The sequence below is a fragment of the Erpetoichthys calabaricus genome, chromosome 3 (genome assembly GCF_900747795.2).
Source record: "Erpetoichthys calabaricus chromosome 3, fErpCal1.3, whole genome shotgun sequence".
Classification (NCBI taxonomy): domain Eukaryota; kingdom Metazoa; phylum Chordata; class Cladistia; order Polypteriformes; family Polypteridae; genus Erpetoichthys; species Erpetoichthys calabaricus.
The window spans coordinates 155,856,174-155,880,779 of record NC_041396.2 but is presented as its reverse complement, the minus strand read 5'-3'; the positions used below and the strand labels follow the sequence as shown (position 1 = coordinate 155,880,779).

General features: G+C 39.8%; 1 protein-coding gene across 1 annotated transcript in view; it reads right to left on the bottom strand.

The window, feature by feature from the left end:
- Nucleotides 1-24,606, bottom strand: part of arid1b (AT rich interactive domain 1B (SWI1-like)) — a 708,988-nt gene that overhangs the window by 226,630 nt on the left and 457,752 nt on the right. The window contains 1 exon segment of the mRNA XM_028797431.2: nucleotides 6,417-6,506. Within this exon segment, the coding sequence (XP_028653264.2) occupies nucleotides 6,417-6,506 (90 nt within the window).

The window sequence follows — 24,606 nt, the reverse complement described above, 5'->3', positions numbered from 1 at the left end:
CGGATATCTTTGTGCTCCCTCACCCCAAATAAATTTGCACTTTAAACTTCAACGCATCCCACCCACTGTTATTTTTTATTGATAGTTACGTATAGTTACACATACTTGAACTGTATAAAAACCAGGATATGTCTTTTTGTGGATACTTCCAATTGCATTTTCAAGTGTGCAATTGTGTTTGTAGTGCATTAACTGTATATCCAACTATCCATATATTTTCCCAACCTACTTGTATGTGATAGTTCACACTTCATTTGACTATTGTGAACTGTTTTATGTTGTCTGGAGCAAGCAAACAGTCCTTCAGGGATTAATAAAGCACTATCTATCAATCTATAAAAATATTAACAGTGGGGAAGTTGTCGTTGTGATTATATATACAGTATCTTTATCTTATTAAAAATTTAATATTTCTACACCACTGTATTTACCGGCTTGAAAATTTCAGTCAAAGATTGTGACTCTGACTAAAGTAGCTTGAAATATGAATGTATTAAAATCCTTACCTGTCCATAGATCCTCAATAAGTATAAAACACACAAATGCTGAATGCTACTATTTCTGGATGAATGTGAATGAGATCTCTTTTCAGCTCTAATTAGATAGACTTACACCTAACCTTATTCTTAAGTTGCTGTAGCCCGTTTAGGATCATATAGAGCTGAAGACTACCCTCATGAGCACACCAGGCGCAAGACAGGAAGGAAGCATTTTTACAGGGCACCATCACTCACACTTAAGAGCTGCCAAGTAACCTACAGTGACAGTCATGTGTTTGGGATGTGGGGAAGAGTGAATTACCGGCAGATGCTATAGAGATGTGAAGAATCAAAACCAGGTTGCTGAAGTGGTGAGGCAGAAGTGTTTTAATGAAACAGATTGACAAAATTCAGCTCTAGAAAACAGCTGAAAAAAAACACAATGTAAGGTACATTTAAAAGGGAATAGCAAACAAGTTCAACAGAACATTTGATTCAAATACCTTGCCAGTGCTTCAAAGCTAGTGGTGAATAGGAATCTAATAGATTGCTCCCAGAGCTAGCTACAAAAATTTGATTCAATACATTTTTACTTACTTTGTTTTTGCTTTAAATTTGTTGAACCTTGCAAATAATCACTTTGGTCCAATTGTTTGGTTTGAATTGTCTTCCTTATTTTAACAAGTAGCTGTGTTACCTGGTTTTCACTGTTACAGTGCTGTGGGTTAATTGGGTATATTCAAAGTACTATGGAGGGCGGCACGGTGGCGCAGTGGTAGCGCTGCTGCCTCGCAGTTAGGAGACCTGGGTTCGCTTCCCGGGTCCTCCCTGCGTGGAGTTTGCATGTTCTCCACGTGTCTGCGTGGGTTTCCTCCGGGCGCTCCAGTTTCCTTCCAAAGACATGCAGGTTAGGTGGATTGGCGATTCTAAATTGGCCCTAGTGTGTGCTTGGTGTGTGAGTGTGTTTGTGTGTGTCCTGCGGTGGGTTGGCACCCTTCCCTGGATTGGTTCCTGCCTTGTGCCCTGTGTTGGCTGGGATTGGCTCCAGCAGACCCCCGTGACCCTGTGTTCGGATTCAGCGGGTTGGAAAATGGATGGATGAAGTACTATGGAACTAAGTACTTTTCTATATGCAACGTTTGTTCTGGTTTTTTTTATTAATATAAAGTAGTATTTTGTCATTGATAGGCAGTATGGTGCAATGGTTAAGGCTTTGAACCTAGGACTTCAAACCCTGAGGTTGTGGGTTAAAATCTTGATACTGACACAATGTGACCATGAGCAATTCACTTTACTTTTGTATCTCAAATGTTGTAAGTCGAATTGGATAAACACACCTGTCAAATAATAAGTAATAATGTTATTAGGTCAGAGAAGCAGTTTACTCTTGGTCATGCCACACAATTATCCATAAGTAAAACATTCCTGGTTTTGATCAATTCCGGGTTTTCCTAGTGACTTGGATTTTGTTGATGGTCATTGCAAAACACAATTTTACAGGAAGCTGTATTTTTTAAAATTTAAATGAGTAAGCCACTATGTTCCTTCTAAAGTGCTCTATGTTCCCTTTTAAATTACCCTGAAGCTGTTATCTCACCGCTCACACCCCTGCTGCACAGTAGTTTGGAAGAGCTGAGCAGCTGTTATTGTGCTTTTTACCCTTTAGTAATGTACCCGCAGCTCCCGAAACTCCACAGGTCAACCCGCCCCAGAGGTCACTGTTTATATGTTGGTGCTTCGCAACCAATTTGTCATTCATGTAAGATTGCATCGTGCGCTCGATACTTCATGCCAGGATGTTGACGGAGTAGAACAGATAACCAAGATGAGTGCCAGTCTGCATCTAATTCTGCCAGTAGTCAACAGCAGAAAACAGTTTGCTAATCTTTGACATTTGTATCTGCTTTGTGCTTTGTCAAACCTTCTCTTTACATTTCAAAATGTGATTATGTCTCTTTTCTCCTGTCTAGGACACCGCCTTATCTTCACTTGTCTGTCCACCCTATTGGTTGCTGGTGCTATTTGTGTGGCCTGTCAATCAGTTCTACGGTTTCCTTCATTTGCATAAAGCACAATCTCTTGTATATTTGCATAATATTAATACATTTATTTACAAAATTTATTGACAAATTAAAAAAAAACCACGTTGACTTTTTGTTTTTTTTTTATAACGTCATGAAATTTCAATGAAATCCGTCAAGGCACTTTTGATATTTTGAGGTAATTTTTCTATTGTGTGTGGGGGGTTACCCTAATGATTGATATATTATAATGTCCTTTTTTAGCAGATGCCTATTGACCCAGATGTACCATCCTGCCAGATTTCAGATTTTTAGCTAAACAGGAAATAGTGATTTTGTTGATGAGTGAGCGAGTGAATGAGTAAACCTGTCAGCCAGCCTGTCAACTTTGCATCTTATATATAAATATTAATTTATGAAGTATAATTTTTTAATGATGTATTTATGTGTTCCTTTATTATAATTTGCAGGAAAAAGTATACATTTACACATAAATATATATGAAGAAAAAGATCTTTCCTTATTGTTAATATATGATTAAAAATGCTGAAAACATACAGCAAGTACAATGTGTTTCATAGTTCCTTTCTCTTAACATCTTCTGGAGCCTGTTTTACTTTTCCTACTTTTTCCAAATTCTGGGACAGCATATTAGCGGAGTGGTTAGCAGTGCTGTCTCAAAGGCCGAATCCTGGACAGGGCACTATCTACTTGTATACAGTATAATGGGTGCATTTTCTCTTCTTTTCTGTGTAGGTTTTTTTTTCAGGCTCTCTGGCTTTCCTTCCATATCTCAAAGATACAAGAGGTTAGACTGCCTGAATGCTGCGGGTGTATGAGTAGGCCTTAAGATGGACTCCAAGTAAGGGCATCCTGTTACCCTAAATTGGATTATGGGGGGTTTGATAATGTACAGACAGTTATATTAATAGTTTGTTATCATACATCACTTTTATGCAAAGTACTCCATTGCCACATCTTTTTCACTGTAAATTAACTGCTGTCTAGTTTTTTGCTCACTTACTGTCAATGAAATATTTCAGGCTTTTGCCAAAACAGTGTCCTTGCCAGACCACAAGTTAAAACCAGAGGGGAAAACACCTTAGACCACGTCTATACAAACATAAAAGACGCCTATAAGGTCATTCCACGCCCCCACCTTGGCAAGTGTGATCATCTCTCTTTGTTTCTTGTTCCAGCGCACAAAGCCCTTATCAACAGTACTAATCCAATTAGCAAGACTGTTAAAGTTTGGCCTGAAGCTGCCATTTGCCAACTCCAGGACTGCTTTGAACAAACAGACTGGAATATATTTTTTCATTAGACAGACTTAGAGACATAAACTTCATCTGTGCTGTCATATATTAATTACTGTGTGGACAATGTCACTGTCAACAAAAGGATTAAGGTCTAACCAATTGAGCAACCATGGATGAATAGTGAAGTCAAACAGCTGCTCAGGGAAAGGGACAAAGTCTTTAAATTAGGAGACATCTCAGCCTATAGACCTGCCAGGGCTAACCTCAAGAAGGGCATCAAGTCTGCTAAACTAATGTACAAACAACGGATTGAGGAGGACTTTGACAGTAACCCAGACTCACAGCGGATGTGGCAAGGCATCCGATTAATCACGGATTACAAAACGAAAAATGACGTACGATACACACTGGCCAATAACAATGCCAACCTAGCAGAGGAACTTAACAGTTTCTTTGCATGGTTTGACAAGGACAATAACCAGCCTCCAGTCAGCTTCGGGCTGACCGGAGACTCACAGCCTGTAGTCGTACACATACATGATGTGCGGCGGGCACTCGAAAAACATCAATACAAGCAGGTCCTGATAATGTGCAAGGATGTGTGCTCCAGGCCTGCTCTGACCAATTAGCGGAGGTATTTACACACATATTCAACCTCTCTCTCCTCAGGTGTAGTCTCCTTGTGCCTGAAATCCACAACCATTGTACCTGTTCCCAAAAAACCGAGGATAACCTGTCTTTATGACTATCGACCAGTCGCTCTCACCGCTGTCATCACAAAGTGCTTTGAACGACTGGTAATCACCCACATCAAAGCCTCCATCCCAGCTGATCTAGACCAACACCAGTTTGCCTATCGGTCAAACAGATCAACTGAGGACGCCATCTGTGTGGCTCTACATGCTGCCCTCTCACACCTGGAAAAGCCCAACACCTATGTTAGAATGCTCTTCATTGACTACAGCTCTGCATTTAATACCATCATACCTAACCAGCTGATCAAAAAACTCTATGCACTAGGACTTGCTCATCCATATGCAACTGGTTACTGGATTTTCTCACCAACCGCCCCCAGTCTGTCAGGATGGGCAAACACACACTCTCCACCCTAGCCCTGAGCACTGGTGTGCCGCAAGGATGTGTACTAAGTCCCCTTCTCTATGCACTCTTCACCCATGACTGTCAACCCATCCACCAATCAAACATTATTGTTAAATTTGCGGAAGATACGACTGTCATTGGGCTTGTAACAGACAACAATGAAGCTCCATATAGGGAAGAGGTTCAGAATCTGACAGCATGGTGCAACACCAACAACCTGGTCTTAAATACCAAAACGACCAAAGAAGTTATTCTGGACTTTAGGACCTCTAAAAAGACCAATCACAGTCCGATAACAATCAATGCAGATGCTGTGGAGAGAGTTTCCAGCTTTAAGTTTCTAGGAGTCACCATCTCAGAGGACCTGTCCTGAGCTGACAACAACTTGGCTATAATAGGCAAAGCACAACAACGTCTCTATTTTCTCAGGAAGCTAAAGAGAGCTGACCTCCCCCAGAAGCTGCTGGTTAATTTCTATAGATGCACTATAGAGAGCATCTTAACTAACTGCATGATGGCCTGGTACAACAGCTGCACCAAGGCTGCCATAGAAGCCCTGCAGCGGGTTGTAAAAACAGCAGAGGCCATTATTGGGACTGAACTGCCATCACTCAAACTCTTGTATAAGACTCGCTGTGTGAGAAGGGCCAAAAACATTCTCAAGGACAAAACTCATCCTGGAAATTCTTTGTTTGAGCTCCTCCCGTCAGGAAGACGCTTTAGGTCAATCCGTGTATGCACAAACAGACTAAAAAATAGCTTTTTCCCATCTGCCATAAATTTCTGAACTCTGAATCTCTTCAGTCTGAGATCATTTTTAATTGAACATGTGCAATAAGTTATATTGGTAATGTGCAATATACTAATATAATACAATATAGAATATGTAATGTACTATTCATTAACAGGTGCAATAACAATTTATGCTGCTGCACTTTGAGCAATAATAGTTTGCTCTGGTTACTTGATCACTTAACACTATACAAAATATTTGGAATTATTTGACTTTTCTTTAAATGCACCTTGGGGCTGTCACAAAAAGTAATTTCATTGTGTTACACAATGACAATAAAGTGCTTAAACTTGAACTTGAATGAAAACACATTAGCAGTTGAAGTGGTGCCAATCATTTAGCCCGCTTACACAGGGCTAATTTAGAATTTGTAATTAACTAACACTCAGGTTTCAAGGTGTGGGTGGAAAACCTATAAAGACATGGGAAGCACATGTAAACTCTATATGGACAGCAATTGGATATGGGATGCATACCCAAGATGCTAGCTAGACTTACTATTATAAATTTGCCAGCAAAATATGCAGAATGTGTTGTTAATGTACATCTGTGCAAACTGGTTGTTGAAAGGAAATGCATAAAGTGTAACTGAATTTTTTTAGCTTCATAGTTTTACATTAAACGCTTCTTATTTACTAGTAGCTGAACATTTGAAAACAATGTTGGTCAGATCCCTTGGGTCTGTGCTTAGGATAAACACACTGAAACATTTGTATGAGGCAGCCACAAACATTTATATGCATGTGAAAATGAAACCACTCACCTCTCTCCTGAGACATTGGGGACTGACTGAGTGTGGAATGAGATCCGGCATCTGATTGGTTTCCTGGTGTCTGTGGAGCCATCTGGCTACCTGCAAAGAAACAGAGAAAAGGAGATTAACATGATGTGTGTGCAAAGTGACAAATTACAATTCAGCAGTGAACTGAACTCTCTGTAGCATATCGTTTAGCTCAAGGGGTGAGCGACTAAAAAAATAATAAAGCAGGGCCATAACAGCAGTGTCATGTTCATAAATGAGGGACAGAAGAATGACTTAAATGCTAAGTGTCAGGGGTAAACCCATTCCATTCTTGCAGTTTACATTAGTCACTGGTGACAACACAGGACAACATCAAAGACAATGAATACATTTTTGAAAGGAGTCCTGAATACTCCTAACTCTGGGTAACAATGCCTACTCACAAAAAAATGTGCATCACAAATTAATCCTTGGAGTAGCATGACATCAGCTAGGATTACAACACAGGCTGCTCATATGATATGCGCCATATTAGTCAGAGAATGCACCACACATGTCTACTACACAAGCAACAATTTTAAATCACCTCTAATAGAATGGGCGGGGCGGGGGCTCTGGGATCTGAGAAGTGATTCTACTCCATTGGGCCCTTAACCTGCAATTGCTTTGTCCTGGGTATGATGTTTATCTGCATCCAGCCCTGCATGTAGGCTCTCCAACCTGTAGGGAAAAACTTGGGGGTTGGTGACAGAATTGGCACTCCGGCCACCATAAAAAACCTCACACTGGTTCCATTCCATCTGAACTAGTGTGGTGCTGTGTCACCCATTGCATGGCTATACTCAGGTCCCAATCTGGGATCCTGAATTGGTTTGTCATGTGGTGGGTGCAGCAATGCACTGTATCCGTGTATGCTCCTAAACCTCTGAACAGAGAAGCTCATGGGCACTTTGTTGGGATGTAGAAGAGATGATCTTGGTAGACACAGTGCCATATGGTGCAATCATTAACTTGTTTAGATCTGCACATTCAAACTCTTAAAAGGTTGCAGAAGAATTTAAGAAGAGTTTGGTCACAAAAATGTTGCTGAAATTCTCCTTCAACATCTCAACACTCAGCAACACACTGAAGGCAGAGGAAGTGATCAGAAAAGCAACATGGACTGTTCTTCCCTATTTATCTCACAACCTAGATCTTGATGCATTAAATTTGCAGTTCTTTGAAGCCCTCAAAGATGCTATCTGTTGAAAAGTGAACTTACAGGGGAAAACCTGGGGGTTGATGGCAGGATTAGCACACCAGCCACCGTAACAAACCTCACACCATTCCAGTGTGGTGCTGAGGTGTCATCCAATTGGTTCGTTGTGTGGTGGGTGTTGCAATGTGCTATCAGTGCATGTTCCTAACCCCTCTCTCTCTACTAGAATAAGTTACTACTAGAAATAGACTCAGTAATCATATTCCTATGTACCTCTGCCACAAAAAGTTCTGGAGTGAACAGTAAGCAATGCAAGTTTTCAAGCAACATAAGAATATGCTGCATTTACGAGCCAGGTGACATTCTATGACAAAGGATTAGCCTAGAGCAGGGGTTCTCAAAGTTGGTCCTGCGGGCCCACTGTGGCTTCAGGTTTTTGCTTCAACCAGATTCATAATCAGAGACAACTGGTAACACTGATCTCAATTAATTAGCTGGTATTTTTTCTCTTCTCTTATTCTACATTAAGAAAGCACAGAGGCATGATTTTTACATTTATAACACATTTAGAAATATTTCTGATTTTGATATAGATTTAAATGCTTAAGTCACTTTTGATGCTTTCATTATATTTTACCCTTTCTCTGTGCAGCTTGCTCCCTTCATTGTATCTTAATAATGACAATTAAAAAATGAGCTGAGCTGACACCCTGGCAAACAACACTGAATAATCCAAAGGCTGCAACTACTTTAGCGTCAGACCCACTAATTAGAAAATAATGTATTAACTAAACAATTAGAATACCCAGAAAAACTAAATGAAAATCAAGATGAAGATATTGTTAAAAAGAAAAAAAAACATGATTCCCAAATAACTATTTAGTACATTATATATATACTAGACTTTAAGCCCGTTACAATAAAGGGCGCTAGAACAGTAGTGCATAAACATTAGTAGGAACAGTCTATGTTAAATGGCAAGGGACCTTGACCTCATTCTGTTTCTTGTCTTAATTTTTTTTGTCAAAAATATTTTTGCAAGAAGCCTAAAGTAAAATAATAATAAAAATAAAATAGAAACGTATATGACAATACAGTAAGTATAATTAATATTACATTTATCCTCTCCTCTGTGGCTGTTGATTGATGTGTTGTGTCTGTTTGAAGATCTCCTATCCTGCCTCTCTTTATTTTAGCTTGCTGTGGCATCTCTCCAGCAAGTACTGTGCAGTTCCCCAGCAAGTATTTTAATCTGTGCTAGCATACGGCTGATTATTGTATGTGTGACATCTCCCCAGCAACGGATTTTATGTGCGCGAAAATAAATCCTATTGTAATATCATGAAAATTCGTATATTTAGGAAAACCCCTTCAACGACTGACACTTTACACTTTACTGGGCCAAGCTTCTTAATCGCAAATCTGACATCCTCAGAGTGAACACTTGCACAACCACAAACACTAATCCCACCTCTTTGGGGAAGCTGGTCTCCGCGTCTCAGTACCCGTTTGGATTTTTCGTGCCTTATGTTTTAGGTGTTACCTCATTTAGCGAAATCCGATTGGATCGTCCGCGTGATATTTTATAGGTCCCGCCCTCTCTGTCTTGTGTGACGAGTCAGGCGGCCTTTGAAGCATCTGCTAGAGGCCGGTGACTCTGCCACTCATTCCACCCTTCCCTGTACTTCCGCCTTGTCTGTAATATACGTTTAATTTTCTGTCACAACAGTAGACAATCAGCAGAGTCTCCCCAGGAACTGATGTAATGTGTGGCGTGCAGCTGATAATCGTGGCTGTGGCGTCTCTCCAGCAAGTACTGTGCAGTTCCCCAGCAAGTATTTTAATCTGTGCTGGCGTGCAACTGATTATTGTATGTGTGGTGTCTCCCCAGCAACGGATTTTATGTGCGTGGCCGCGAGTACCCAATCAGCACTCTCCCCAGCAATGATGTCTTTATTAAAGAGTGCCCTGCGCATGTGCACTTCACCAGAAGACACACACATACGGACACATGGACGCACACAGGGATTTTATTAATGAGGATGTATTTTTTACCAAACTTAGTTTTCTAATTTCTATATTGTTCCCAAAACACAAAATCTGGGAAATAAGAGTCCAATTAAAAACAGAATATGGTTGGAACAAAAACCTGCAAACACAGTAGGTTCCCAGGACTGACTTTGAAAACCCCTGGCCTAGAGCAATGGACTCTGAGTTTCTGTTGTTTATTGAGTATATTGACATGTCTGTGTATGTTTTTCAGGGTACTTGGACAAAAGGCAGGAACCAGCACCAGACATAGTGACAGTGTATCATATGCTAACCCACACAAATACCATCACATAGGACCTGGGCACTGTCTTGAGAGGTGTATACCTAGTCACTGTCATCACTGATCACACCTGGTCACTGTCTGTGAGCAGTATGTGCATTCTCTTCTTTTCTGCACAGGTTTTCTGCCCCAGAGACACACTGCCCTGGCATAGGTATACATGTGGTCAGCAGGTATGCAAACTTGGTCATTGTTTGTGTGCAGTCTGAAAGTTCTCTCCATGCCCATGTGAGAAATCCTCTGGATATTTGGATTATCTTCCCATATACAGATACTCCAGTTTTTACATGTCAAAGATGATTTGATAATCGGAGGTTACAAACTAGCCTGTGCGTATGTGTGTGTGAGTGGGTTTGGCACCCTGTAAAGATCTATTTTCTATCTTGGACCCCAGGCTACTGGGATAGACTTCTGTCCCATGATATCTATTTAAATTAAGTTGGTATGAGAACATTATATTATATTATATTATCCATCCATCCATCCATTATCCAACCCGCTATATCCTAACTACAGGGGTCCGCTGGAGCCAATCCCTGCCAACACAGGGCGCAAGGCAGGAAACAAATCCCGGGCAGGGCGCCAGCCCATCGCAGTATATTATATTATATTATATTATATTATATTATATTATATTATATTATATTATATTATATTATATTATATTATATTATATTATTAAAAGTTTATTCCTGCATTGTACTTGTTGACGTCAATATAAGTAACCTCAAACTAAATAAGATGGCTGGATCTTGTGAGTGTCTATAAATCCAATGTGCATTGTGATGGACTGATACCTTGTTATCTTTTTCTATTGATGTTTTTATAATAATTCTTTATTTATTTGTCACAGGACAACACGCAGTGAAATGCATCTTTTTCACATACCCCTTGGGGTCAGAGCGCAGGGTCAGCCATTATTATGTCAAAAGTATTGCAATCACTATTATGTTTATTATGTTTAAAATTTCTAGCATTTCTAGAATGTCAGCTCCCAGTGATATTATGTACTTGCTTCTGTATTATTGTTGCTATTACGCCACACCATTTCAAGGTGTTTGACCTGACATCACGTCGGTGAACATGTTATTCAAGGGAAAGCCATGCATCTGAAAGATCATGTGATCTTTATTTAAAAAATAAAGAAACCATATCTCTTGAAAGAGAAAATACTCTATAAATTAGGTTTCTGAGATTGGTGATGATTTGCTTGTTTTGTGATTTTGAATTTATTTAGGACTTTTTCGGTTGCAGTACTCATCTTTGACCTACTAGTGTAATCAGCCATACTTCTGTGTAACTTTGTTTTTGCCACTTTACCACAAAGATTGTTTCTTATTGGAGGCAAGATCTGAACAGTCAAGAAAGGCTTGGACTGGTTATTGCATTACACACAGTGCTGGATTTCATTATGAAGGTTTAGAAGTGGAAGCATGACTGAATGCATCTTGTGAGATTTCTTCTTCTTTCTAAAGTGTGCCTTCAGAGTAGGGCCTTTGAGGACTTTCATACAGTACATCTGCAAGTCAATTCTAGTTAAGTGATGCAAACAAAGCCTCTGTTTATCTCTTGTTACACAGTAGTAACTGACTAATACATGCACATCGTTAACCCCTATTCTAAAGTGCTACTCGATCATTTAGCGTGCACGTGTTTCTGGATGTGGAATGAAACCAGAGTCTACCACCTGACTTTCTGAGCTTGTATATTTATTACAGGAATTTGATAATCCAGAGCCATGGGCACAAGGTAAGAACCAGCCCTATCAGGAACCATCATGCAAACACCCATTTCGGACTAATACAGGGACACTAATAAAGCCTAACATTCATACCTTTGAAATGAGGGAGGAAACTAGGGTTCCCACAGTGTACTGTGCAACTTTGCCAAGACAACTGTGAGATAGAGGAGCTAAGCACTGCACCACCATGTTGACCTTTGCTTGATTTTTTTGTTAGCTGATGAAGGACTATTTACATCTATAAAGGTTTTTGCTGCATGCTGACATGATCATATAACATTTTTGATGGCTGTTTCTTGTATGATTTCCAGTACTGCAAGTTTTTAATAAAATTATATTTTAGGTGGTCATGCAGAGATGAATAGTGTAAGGAAATAAAGCATGCAGGCATAGTGCAACTGCTGATTTGTTTTGTCAATTTCAAGATTATAAGCACCAAGACATTTTTTGAAATGTGGTGTGTATTTGTTAAGTCTGAAAATATATCAAGATGCTGTTCTAGCACAGCAGATTGCAGGAACACTGTTATTTTGCACAGCACTAGTTGTAATGCGAGTAAAACTTTACAGTTAGCACCTTCAGGTTCAGAAAGGCACTGCAAATAAATAAGCTTTGGTGAATAAAAAAAAAATTTAACTGTGAAACCTTAGGATTTTGTAGAAAAATCACTTGGCTCTCAAGTACACCAAATGCAACTTCAGAACCTCTTTAGTCAAATTAAAAATGTTTTATTTAGTAGTTTCTTTTTCCTCCTAGGCCAGCATAAGCAAGTGCATTATGCCTGTAGGGAAGTATTAACATAGCTAGAATCACTTAAGCAGAATGTGAATAATTAATTTGTAATTAAAATGCTTAGAATTTGGAAGGCATTTGTGCTAAATAACCTAAAATAAATACAAAGGGACAAATCATTACTTTTTAACGACAGTGTTTTCACTGCCATGGATTAGTGTCCTGAATTGTTAAAAAAAACAATTAACAAGTTCAACAGAAATGTCAGCAGCAAGGACCCTTTGCTCAGTTAGGAAAAAAGACATCAAAAGCCTGCTTCACCAGACTAAAATCCATTTATATGGGTGTTGTAGGCTATACAATAAAATGGCAGGTTTAGTCCCCTCTGAAAATGCATCATGTGCAATTCCTGGCTCATAAGACCCCTCTACACCTGGCATTGACTTGCACTTTTGGTGATCCAATGACAAACAAACAGCACAATAAAAATCTGGTGTAAATTCACTTGTGATCATTCAAAGGTGGCCAGAAATAGGATCAGTGGCTACATTTAACACAAGTGTAAAAGTACAGTAAATACATGTCTTTCATTGTCTTTCCACACACAACAGCATTTATTACACAAAAGATGAAACCGATTTCAGTTTTGTGGGGAAAGTGTAATGCCATTTTAATGCAAGGCGCAATGTAATCTCCCTAACTTATACCCAGGTACCAAATGCATGTGTCACAGGTGGCTAGGGGGGTGAACTGGCCGGGACGCCCCAGAGGAGGGCTTACGCCTCCCCCAGACCACGTGGGGGGCGACCGCCCTGGTGGCTATGGGGACTACGGGTACAGAGCTTTGAAGCTCAACCCTGTAAGGGCTCGTGGTCAGCGCCAGGGGGCGCCCCAATGCCTAAGGAGCCCTGGACCTCAGCACTTCTGCCATACCCGGAAGTGATGGGGGGAAGAGGATCGGGGACACCCAGAGTGCTTCTGGGTGCGCAGCCGGCACTTCCACCACACTGGGGAGTGCCGGCAGAAGATTGTCAGGAGGCACCTGGAGCACATCCAGGTGATTATAAAAGGGGCCGCCTCCCTTCATTCGTGGGCTGGAGTCAGGAGGTCGAGAAGACAAGGTCTTGGTGGAGAGGCACGGAAGCGGCCTGAAGAAAGAGGCATTGTGTTGTTGGCCTGGACTTTTGGGGACTTTGGCGTTTTGTGTGCACTTGTGTAAATATGAAAGATGGTAATAAATGCGTATTGGGTGATTTAAACGTAACCGCCTGTCTGTGTCTGGGCCGAGCGCCACACATGTTAATGTCAAGTATAAAGGGGGCCTCAGACAGCTGATAGGAGATTTTGAACATGAGTATGTGTGTAAGCTGGAATTCGTAGCTGAAACCTGGAATCTTGTGTTCAGGTTTGACTTCCGTATTGCAAAAAAAGACCAACCGGACCACTACTTAAAAAGTCCAGAGATTACCTAATAAGTTGATTCCTGGGCTATGATTTACTCGTCTGATCTTTTCAGTTTAACAAATCAAAGATTAATAGGAAACAGATATAAGTGATCAGAATTATGAAGGGATTTAGCAGGCTGAACGCTAGCTGTTACTTTAAAATGAGTTCTTCAGCTTTCACACAAGGCAACACACAGCATACGTTACAAAAATGTGTACTTGGGTATCTTTTAGTCTCAGCTAGATGATTTTTGAAAGAGTTAGGTGAACAGAGGTTGAGCAACAAGGCTGGGCTGAATGGCTTAGTTTCACCATAATGTGTCTTATGCTCTCCTTACTTGTTGGTGGATGTTTCTAAAATGGTCGAGTTCTTGTTCTTCATTTTATGGTTTATCTTCCTACTCTGAATCCTTCTATTTTTCTATCATAAGAATGGCTTACATTTAATAGTTTTACCTACCTTAAGAAAATTACTTCTTATTTTTCAAAGCCTCATCTGAGTCAGATTTGATGCCAGGTTTTTGCCAAAAGGCCTCAGTCAGGGTTAAAATAGGCTAGCAAAGACTTAGTAATTGGGCTACAATAGTTGCCAACATTAGTTTCAAATGGATTATTAAGTTCACATCACTTTTTTTCTATTGGTACTTTCATTCATCTTAAATTTTAACACAGAGACATGAAGAAGGCTGCATAAACAGTGACATAAAATTCATTGGAGGAGTTGATTTCTAGACAAGTGTTTCCCAATTTTTCTCACGGCAGTGTGTGGCATGGCATGGCCCCCCTTCTGTGATTTTAGAGTGAACCACCGGGTCCCCCTCCATGAATTTAGGATGCACTTCAGCAGGAGTGGGAGGAATTTCCTGCACGATCACCCACCAGCGTGTCAGATGAATCAAGCGTGATTGTCAATGCTTTTCCTCTTTGGTGACTCGAGAATCAGCGTCAGAGCATGGGTTCTGGAGGTCGTACTAACCCCTACTTTCTCTTCTGTTCTTTTTCCAGTTTTCTGTGGTGACGATCTGCACCACCACCACCTAATCAAACCACCGTGATGTCCTTACATTGATAGATTAAAGGCCAGAAGTTCACATGACCATCATCATCAAATTCTTTCATGAGAACCCTGAATACAATGAGGACTCATTGAGGTCATTTATGTTAGGTAGAATGCCTAGATGGGGCTGGGCGGTCTCGTGGCCTGGAACCCCTGCAGATTTAATTTTTTTCTCCTGCCATCTGGAGGTTTTTTTTTTTTTTGGTTTTTCTGTTCTCCCTGGCCATCAGACCTTACTTTTCTTCTATGTTAATTAGCGTTCCCTAATTTTAATTATTTACTTTGTCTTTTTTCTCTTTCTTCATCATGTAAAGCACTTTGAGCTACATTGTTTGTATGAAAATGTGCTATATAAATAAATGTTGTTGTTGTTGTCGTCCAGGCTCAGCCACGGTCCCCCTGTGATGCTGCCATTGTAAATCAAGCGCAATTGTCAAGGCAGCTGTAGGGGCGGTCATCTGGGGATTGGCCGTAGCCCTCCCAGAATGCCTCACAGGTTGGGAAATGCTGTTCCAGGCAATTCTGATTAAACCATTCAAATGCAGGTCACATTTAAGTTGCATATATCTGAATTGGATTTAGTACCACATACGAATGTGACTGTTTCATTCTGCGAAAAGTCTGCTGTGTTACAGCTAAGCACTGCCCACTGGTGGTGAAGATATTCAAGTTGCAAAGCTCTCATTTTGTAGAGCAAACAAGAGAGACCTCACCCATTCTGTGGATGGAATAGCCGACAAACTGCCATGGTGTTATTATGGGTGTGATTCAGGTTCTCTGCTCCTACATGTGCCTGGACTACTACAGAGATCTAAATTCATTCGAAAAAGTTCTGATTTAATGGGTCTTTTTGCTGTTCGCACTCCTCCAACCAGATCAGATGTGTATCATATATGAGTGAATAAATCAGAATTGCAGTGCAAATGTAGCCTCGGTACTGAACAAATTACAATTGCAAAGAGCTGCAAATATTGATTTGTTGGAAGCTGGTTAACAATGTTTGAAAATTTGACAGGGGACTAAAATTTTTCACTCAACAAGCTAAAAACAACAAGCTCTACCACGTAAGTTGGCTGTCTGGATGCTGGGTATTCCTGCCATTTTGATTTTACTGAGATATGCACATATCTAAATAGCAAGTGAGTAAGCGTACCCATTTCAAGGATTTACCGCCTGCTGGGGAAAGATTACTTTTCACTTTTACATAATACTTTTCATGTTAGTAGAATCATGACAGCTCATAAATCCAGGTTTCTAGCACTGTGTTGAAACGAGAGAAGACTTTTACATTATTACCACCTCTGAACTTGACAGCGTTATTTTTTTTTTTCTGTTTTTCTTTTTATGGCAACATGATTCTGTTAGGAAAGGTGGCACATTGCTGATGCTGAGCCATTCATAGAAAATACCATAAACAAATCTTACTCCCCTGCTTCCTGCATAGAAGGCAATCTGGTCTGCTGGCAATGCTTGTGAACTTTATTATTTATCATAACACATTAGTAAGGTCAAAAATGCAGAAACATCCATAAAATAATGTGACTCTGTAACCCATTTTAGGACATTTGAATGTAATGTGTAATCAGGCATCATGGGAATACAAAAGTGAATTTAATACCTTTATTGCACTGCAATGAGCAAGTGTGTCAGTGATAACCACAATTGGGGTTTCTCCTACATTTTGAGTTAGGTTGATTGAAAAGAGCCTTTTTTCACAATTTTTGTCAATATTCAGATTTTCAAATTGGTCCCATTTGAGTGATCTAGTTGTAAAAATGGGCAAAGAATGGTCTTCACTTTAAATGGCAAAGGCTGTTTCTTTGCATTATATATACGCTGTGAGGGATGGCCGGCCATATATTCTGGCCCACACCTCCAAACCGCCAGATGGAGCCCTCCCAGCAGTATGGAGGTTCCCTGAATTCCAGCAGGGCCTCATGGACCTTGTAGTTTTTACAAACAGCCCTGCTGGATACCATGGGGACCACCAGGAGCCACTGTAGGGAGGCCTGGGGAGTACTACGTGCCCTATAACCCAGAAGTACGCCCTGGTCACATGGACAGAAGGAACGACGTACTTCCGGGATGAAGAAAAGGACTTTTTATCTGACCCGGAAGTGATAAGGAATCATGGACTCCCGGGTTGGAACCACTTCCGGGTCAGGGAATATAAAAGGACTATGGGAAAGCCCAGACGCTGAGCTGAGCTGGGAGGAAGGGTGGCTACGTGTCTGGGAGAGGAGGATTGCGTATTGTTGTTGATTAATTAGAGTATTGTATGTGTAGTGTGGAGTGGAGGGTGCTTAGTGTACTTTATTATAATAAAATTAATAAGTATTGTACTTTTACCTGGTGTTTGGCGTGGTACCTGAGGGTTCAAGGGAGCGGTAGCGCCCCCTACTGCTACAACACACACACACATATATTTGTTAGCTAGCTTTTCTTTCAGAGCCTGTCATCTCAGGGTGAGCCATCCAGTTCCTTACAGCCATTTCTTCAAAGACCGTAACGCTTCTAGTTGCTTTACAATCAAACCACATTTTATCTACCTCCACATTGTTCTCAATATTCAACATTTTTCCATTATTCTTTCAAATGATGTGCTCTATTACTATTAAAAGATGTGATTCTGCATGTTATAGTGCAGCATACGAAGAAAATTGCTGTTCACCTCAAATTTCCTTTTTTGTACTTTATTCTGCAGTCAGTTTTCAGTGCTGGTTGCAATTCTTTTTAAGAAACTTGGTGAGGGCCGACTGAGCTGTCACATCCCGTTTGGTAAGGCACACCAGCATTAACAATGGTAGAATATAGCATTTATAAGCATGCAGATTTGGATTATTAAGGATTAATGCTTTCTGGGATTGGCGTCAGCTCTTGGTTTGTCTCATGCCTCAACTGATTCTGCTCTTCATTAGTCAACGACAGAGCCCATCAGGCGACTGACTAGCTGAATTTTCTGCAACTCGGAGACACACTTGGCAGCACGTAACAGAAGACTCATGGATGTTGCACTCAGAATTAACTTGGATAATGGTAGTCGGGCTTCATTACAATTCATCTTTGCATCTTTCTCTGTGAGATTATAAGGTGTTGTACATCTTCATGAAGCGGTCTAATCACCATTCACGCTACTCACAATTTCTTTAACTCCTGTCTGCAATTTCCTCCTGTAATCCACCTTCATTATTTTCATACTTATCAAAAATATCTTAAAAAAAAAACCTGTTTATTAGTTAAAATGATTTTAAATTGCAATATGCTTGTATGAGTGCAAACCTTTTAGTATTGCTGTAATTCAGTAAATGATGTGCTAATTGTAATAAGTGGCTGCTTTATTTCGTTTTGCTAATGCTGTCCAATATTTACCCATAGAACAGTTGGAATTTATCAGGTACTGGATTCCACAACCTCTCAAAAGAAAGGCACAGGGATGCTGACTTAGTGTCTTTGTAGCACTTGTATAACAGCTGGTGGTTCAAAACAGCAAATTCCATCGCATCCCACAGAACTGTGACAGGACCCATAACACTGGATTAAGGTAAGGTTACTATCGTAGTCATGAATCATTCCAGCATTTTCCTCAGCTTGTATCCTGAAGTGTTACCTTGTTCAAAAACCCTATCTATATTGCTAAACGACAGTTTAATTTATGCACGGATGGCGGACGCACCGAGCGCATGCGCACTCCGCCACGGACGGCAGACGCACCGAAGCGCATGCAGCGCCCAAAAGTCAAACCCAGCAGCTTCCCAGAGTTAGTGGGTGGCGCCCAAACAACACAACCTATAAACTAAACTTGCTCTAATCCACTGTGCCAGCAGTCGGTCTCAGCAGAGGCAAAGGAGTCACGGCTCCAAATGGAAAGAGCTCAACGATGTATAATACAAAACCGAGCCTGTACTTCCCAGAGTCAGTACGTTGCACCCAAACACCACAACCTGTAAACTACACTTGCTCTAATCCACTGTGCCAGCAGTCAGTGTGGCATATGTGAATCACATAACGGTAATTCTTTATTAAATGTAAGTTGGATTATGCTTCCTAACAGTAAACGACGTCTACCTAACGACAAAGCCACAGAACAACAAAGACGAGACTGCATGGATAAAAACAATACACAGAGGCTCCTACAACGCCTTGGATTTGCGATTCTTTCGAGAATCACGGGCTTGCTGGTTCATAGAAGAATACACTGCTGCTAAGAATGAATGCACCTAATGAGCAAGGATGTTCAGAAATCCAGTGGTATTCACACTTACAATAAATAATTCTTCCGGTGCCATTACAATGTTACTGCCAGTCTATGTTGTTTACTCTTTGCAGAATGGATCTGTACACTCATGGTTTGTAGCCTTCTTAGTGGTATGTTTACCCCAGGAAAAACAAGGCAAAAATGTTGGAATTTTTTTCAACAAGAAAAAATGTTATTACGTGTAACAGAAACCCGTAAATGCCAAAACATCAACGTAAATACAGTAGAAAACGTTATGTCTAGCGTCCACACTAGTGAGACAGTCACCAATGCTTGACCTGATGTTGTAACTGGGACAATAGAAGTGTGTTTCTTGGTGCACTTTTCTTGTAATATTTTTTCTGTTGCTTGCACATGAGAGGCTAGAATGTCAGTGACTGATTGCTGCCCCTTGTGTTATTGTAGGCTACCACAGTGCAAGGCTTAGTGTGTTCCACATTTTCCCTGACACGAACATTAATAGTGCTTATAGTGGCTAATGTCTTGCTTGTCTTTGCACTTGATTTCAATTATTTTGCCATTTTGCCATGCAGCTACTGTTGTACCACCCTAAAACTTCATGTGAGTGAATTCACTGTGCATATCACAACAGTTTGTTCGTACAGTGCCATATGCATCAGTTTCACTTTCTGTGACAATGTCTAATGACCAGTTCGCATTGTTATCACTACTGCTCGATTATAGCAATGGTTCAGTTCCAGTTTGTTAGACAGCTGCCTTTACAGCTTTTTCTTTGTCATTGTGTTTTTAGTTGGAGGCTCCGTCCCATTCATGAATATTGATAAGTTACCTTACAGCGGCAAAATGCATATAAATATTCATGATTTTTGCAGCATGATGTTATTTCATCCACTAGATGACAGCAGAATGGCAGGTCACACGAGGGTTACTTGTGCTTAAAAATGTAAATCAGATCATTACACATCACCCCAACTGTGACTCACTGTTAACCGTACTTGCATAGAATTCTAAGCCGGAGTCACTCTCTGGGTTAACACCAAGCAGGTTAAGGTACTCTAAACCTCCAGTGTGAAAGAGCAAGAAATATGGTTCATGGCACAAGGAGATACCTTCCCAATCCTCTACTGTTCAGTGCTCACTGCTTGTGTTGCTTAGCACACTTCAAGTTCTACTTCTTGCTCTGGGTTGAAAAAAATCAGTCTACGCTCAGTTTGCATCTGCTGTTTTTGTACAGTACATGGTGGTACAGTGGTTAGCACTGCCACTTTCATGGATCCAAGGTCCTGGGTTCAATTCTTGTGTCTGGTGATAGTCTGGGTGGAGTTAGCCCATTCTGCCTATGTTGGTTGTTTTCGTATGTTCAGGCTACATTAATTGGTGAACGTGTCAAACCTCCTGTGCAACTCTCCTGCACCTCCTCTTTGAAAGTGCTCTGTGATTCTCCACCGAAGGAACTGTCTCATTCTGCCCCTTTTCACTTGCTCACCTGCCTTTGCCTGAGACTCAATAAAGGTAAAGAACACATAATCTAGAATGTAGAAACAGGTTAATTGGCCTTATTTTGTCTTTCGAGTTTATGAACATCTTCTTCTCAACTTAATTCTGGATTAGCCCATTTATCTATCTATTACTGATTTTTGACCGAATCTAAATTTATTTATCTATTTAGTAATGCTGGTAAGCCTTCAATTGCAATCCTAAATGTGAATAATAATCTAACATGTGAAGCTCAATGTGGGTGTTTATTCTGTATAAAATTCCACACCTTTGGTCCAATCTCAATAACATTTTGCACACGTATCTCAATTTATCAGGAAGAGACAACAGACTGCTTTGGAATCCAAAATATTGACCCTGTGGGTACCTTTGGACTGTTTTTACTAGATTGAGTTTTAAGGAGAGTGCCTTTTCCCAGATTTTGAGCTCTGTAATATGTATTTAATTTCTCTGTGGGAGGGTACACTTTAAGAAACATCATTTATAGAAGTTAGATAGTTCTGCCTTAAAATTACTTACCCAGGCAAGGCTGGGAGCTGGTGCTAGTTCTGTAATATTTTCAAAAGGTAAATTATTGACACAAAAATTAGAATACTGTAAACCCCTCGATTACACACAGAACCATTTTGAAAAGATTGCTTGCAAGTCCAATCTCCAAGTGGTTTCTGTGTGTTGGAATTTCGAAGTCAGTCATTCCAAAGCTAAAAACCATTGCACTATTGTAATCATATTTAATATGCAGCTGATTCTTCATGGAGTGTATAAAATGTGCTGGTGTGGTGTATGTATTTCTGCTAGGAAATATTGGAGTCTAATGCACTTAAACTAAATTTATATGGAGAGCTTCACCCAAGTAAATGTTTTTGTGATCAGTTGTTTCTTGAACATTTTTAAAAACGATAAACTATAAAGAAAGGTACCATGCAGACTATTCGGCTATATTTCTCATGTCGTTTTCGTTGCTATATAAACAGCATGATGGAACAAGAGGGCAAAAAACAGATCCACCTCTGAATAACATAAACTGGAGTCTCAGAATGCAACAGTCAGATTGCATTTTTGAAGCTGAAATCATTTTTTTCCACGTTCCTTTCTGCCCAACACACTTGATTAGCATCATCAGTTTATGTATTAAAAGCAATCAATGACAGATGAAAAATGACTGAAAATAAAGGTTGCTGGAGCATTGTTAATTTTGCTCGGGGAATAAGGGTGTTCCTGTGCAAAAAAAAAGATTGACATTACAGAAATAAAAACCATGCTTGATAAAAAATCTACTAGCATTGATAAAAAAAAGCTACAAGTGAAAATATTTATATTGTCACCAAAGAATATAAAGAGGAATAGAAATACTTCAGAACTTTGTACCAGTAGCACATCCTAAAGAAGAATGTAAAATAATCAAGCTTTCATATACCAGTCCTACTGGTGATTTGTGTTTGTCAGTTTTTCAGAGCGAGGGATCTTATGAGAGTAAATAATATGACAAAGCATTCTATATAATAAACAAATCAGACTTGTAGTCTCAGTTTTGCATTGCAAATATCTTGTAACAGAAAAAAAAATCCTTTCAATGGGGTCACTTAACGGATTATTTTAGCATGTGGATTGAAGTGGTCAGCACCATAAATCTTGGCTGCTGGCGTGCATTTCAACAACAAGCTCTACGGGCCCTGGATCTCATTCAGCAGCAACTGATGAACTAATGCATTGTTCTAGTCCTGAATTCTGCCCTCTTACACTTCATCTGATAGTTCCTAAATGGAGTCTAAACCGTTAGATCACTGAGTTAAAGAAAACTGGAGACTTCTCTGCTGGTGTTTCATTCAGTGTGACCCAGCGGCTAAGACAGTGGACTGCAGTGTACAGCATATGAATGCAGTTCCAGTCTCCACCACCTACTCAGTTCTAACTGTACAAATATGCCAAAAACTGTACCGTATATCTAAAGTGCCTTCTGATGAGCTTGACAAAAATTGTCAGAATTGCGTAACATTTTCTACATCACACTTGCTCCAGTTCCTAAATAATCAATTTTTTGTCAATCTTATACATGGCTTACAGATGTGACCCCAAGTTGCATGGCTATAACAGAATAATTTTCATTACAAAAATGATTCTGGAGACATGAAAAGGTGTTTGTACGCCGTTAACACTGACCCATTTTCAGAACCCAATGACGAGTGACAATGGGTGTAAGGCACTAATCCATTCCATAGCTAGTCGTGCTTTTCCTGCTGAGTGTAATCTCAGACCACTTTACAAAATTAGCACACAGCTTCCACATTTTTTTTATATTTTGAATTTGGTGAGGATGACAGTACTGTACCTGCCAAAAACTGTTATCTCCTTCCTCACTAAGAAGACACACATAATGCTAAACTAAAGAGATTTGTAAATATGTAGGCATATGTATTTTTGTAGAGTATCATACCCTGTTTGTGCTGTAGGTGAGGCTGAATATATCTGTTTATTTCTATGTGCATATTGAACTGTGTTCTGGGATTACAATTATGTATTTGAGTTCTTCTGCATATTACCTGTTTTGTAAAATGTAAAAGATCTGTGCAGCACTTTGGGCTTGTAAGTGGGAGTGAGTGATATAGTAATAAAATTAACCTAAATGTCATATGTTCCTTTATCCAAAACACTTCTTACCCACAACCCAACAGAGAATCACTTTGAAGAATAATAACATCATGAAAAGAAAATAAGTCTTCAGTTTAAAAAAAACAAACAAAGGAATGTATATTCTAGCGTTTGGAATAGCCCCTAAATTTTCATGCCTTTGCCAGAATTTAAAGCTTTTTTATTAAGGTACCATTACATTAATTTAAAAATATAGGCAAGAAATGTATTACTGCTTGAAATTACTGGTTTTTAATTTATTATTCATACATGACTGCAAAGCCCTATTTTTCAGCAGCCATTCCTTCAGTACCTGAATGGTACACTCACTTAGCTCATATTTAATTAGTCTTCTGTATTTGGTTATTAGAGAAACCTTTGTGTTAGCACAGCTGAAACCTGATATTCTATTCAGTAAAGTACATAAATTGCCTTTCCTTGGGTTGCAAGGTAGTGGCATTCCTAAAGATCAAATTTGGCTTAAAAAATTGCTTGAACAAAATAGCTTCTCAAGGAACACGATAGCTTCCCGAGTTACACACTTCTTTAAAAAGTGCACGTCAAATACCTGTGTCATCTGCAACACTGAAAAGACGACTCCAGGAGACAACTGATGACCTGTGAGATGTTTGTTTCTCAACTGCACTTCTGACATGCTTATCCTCTCTTGCATCTGGGCTTTCTGCCTCGCCTTCTGTTCCGGTTAGATCCAGTTTTCCCTCATCTCTCAAGGCAGTAGTGGACAACCTCATGTGAAATCGTAAGTTTCTTAGAAATATGTCATATGGAATAACCTCTATTTTGCAAAACAACAACAGACAGACCCGTTAGTTGAGACAGTCGTTTCACCGTGGCAATTTTTGAAGCCAGAATTGAACCTTAGGAAGGCCAGTGTGTTGAAATCCAAAGAAAATAAATGTACTTGCTTTATTGAGCACAATAATGGGTTTCAGCTGTGCTAATATGCTTACAAGGGTTTCTCTGATAATCAATTAGCATTTAAATATGATTAATTAAGGTTGAATTATGAGAATTTACCATTAGGACACTGGAGTAACAGCTACTGAAAATGGGTCTTTGCAGCCATATGTGAATAATAAATTATACAGTGCATCTGGAAAGTATTCACAGCGCATCACTTTTTCCACATTTTGTTATGTTACAGCCTTATTCCAAAATGGATTAAATTCATTTTTTTCCTCAGAATTCTTCACACAACACCCCATAATGACAACATGAAAAAAGTTTACTTGAGCTTTTTGCAAATTTATTAAAAATAAAAAAATTGAGAAAGCACATGTACATAAGTATTCACAGCCTTTGCCGTGAAGCTCGAAATTGAGCTCAGGTGCATCCTGTTTCCCC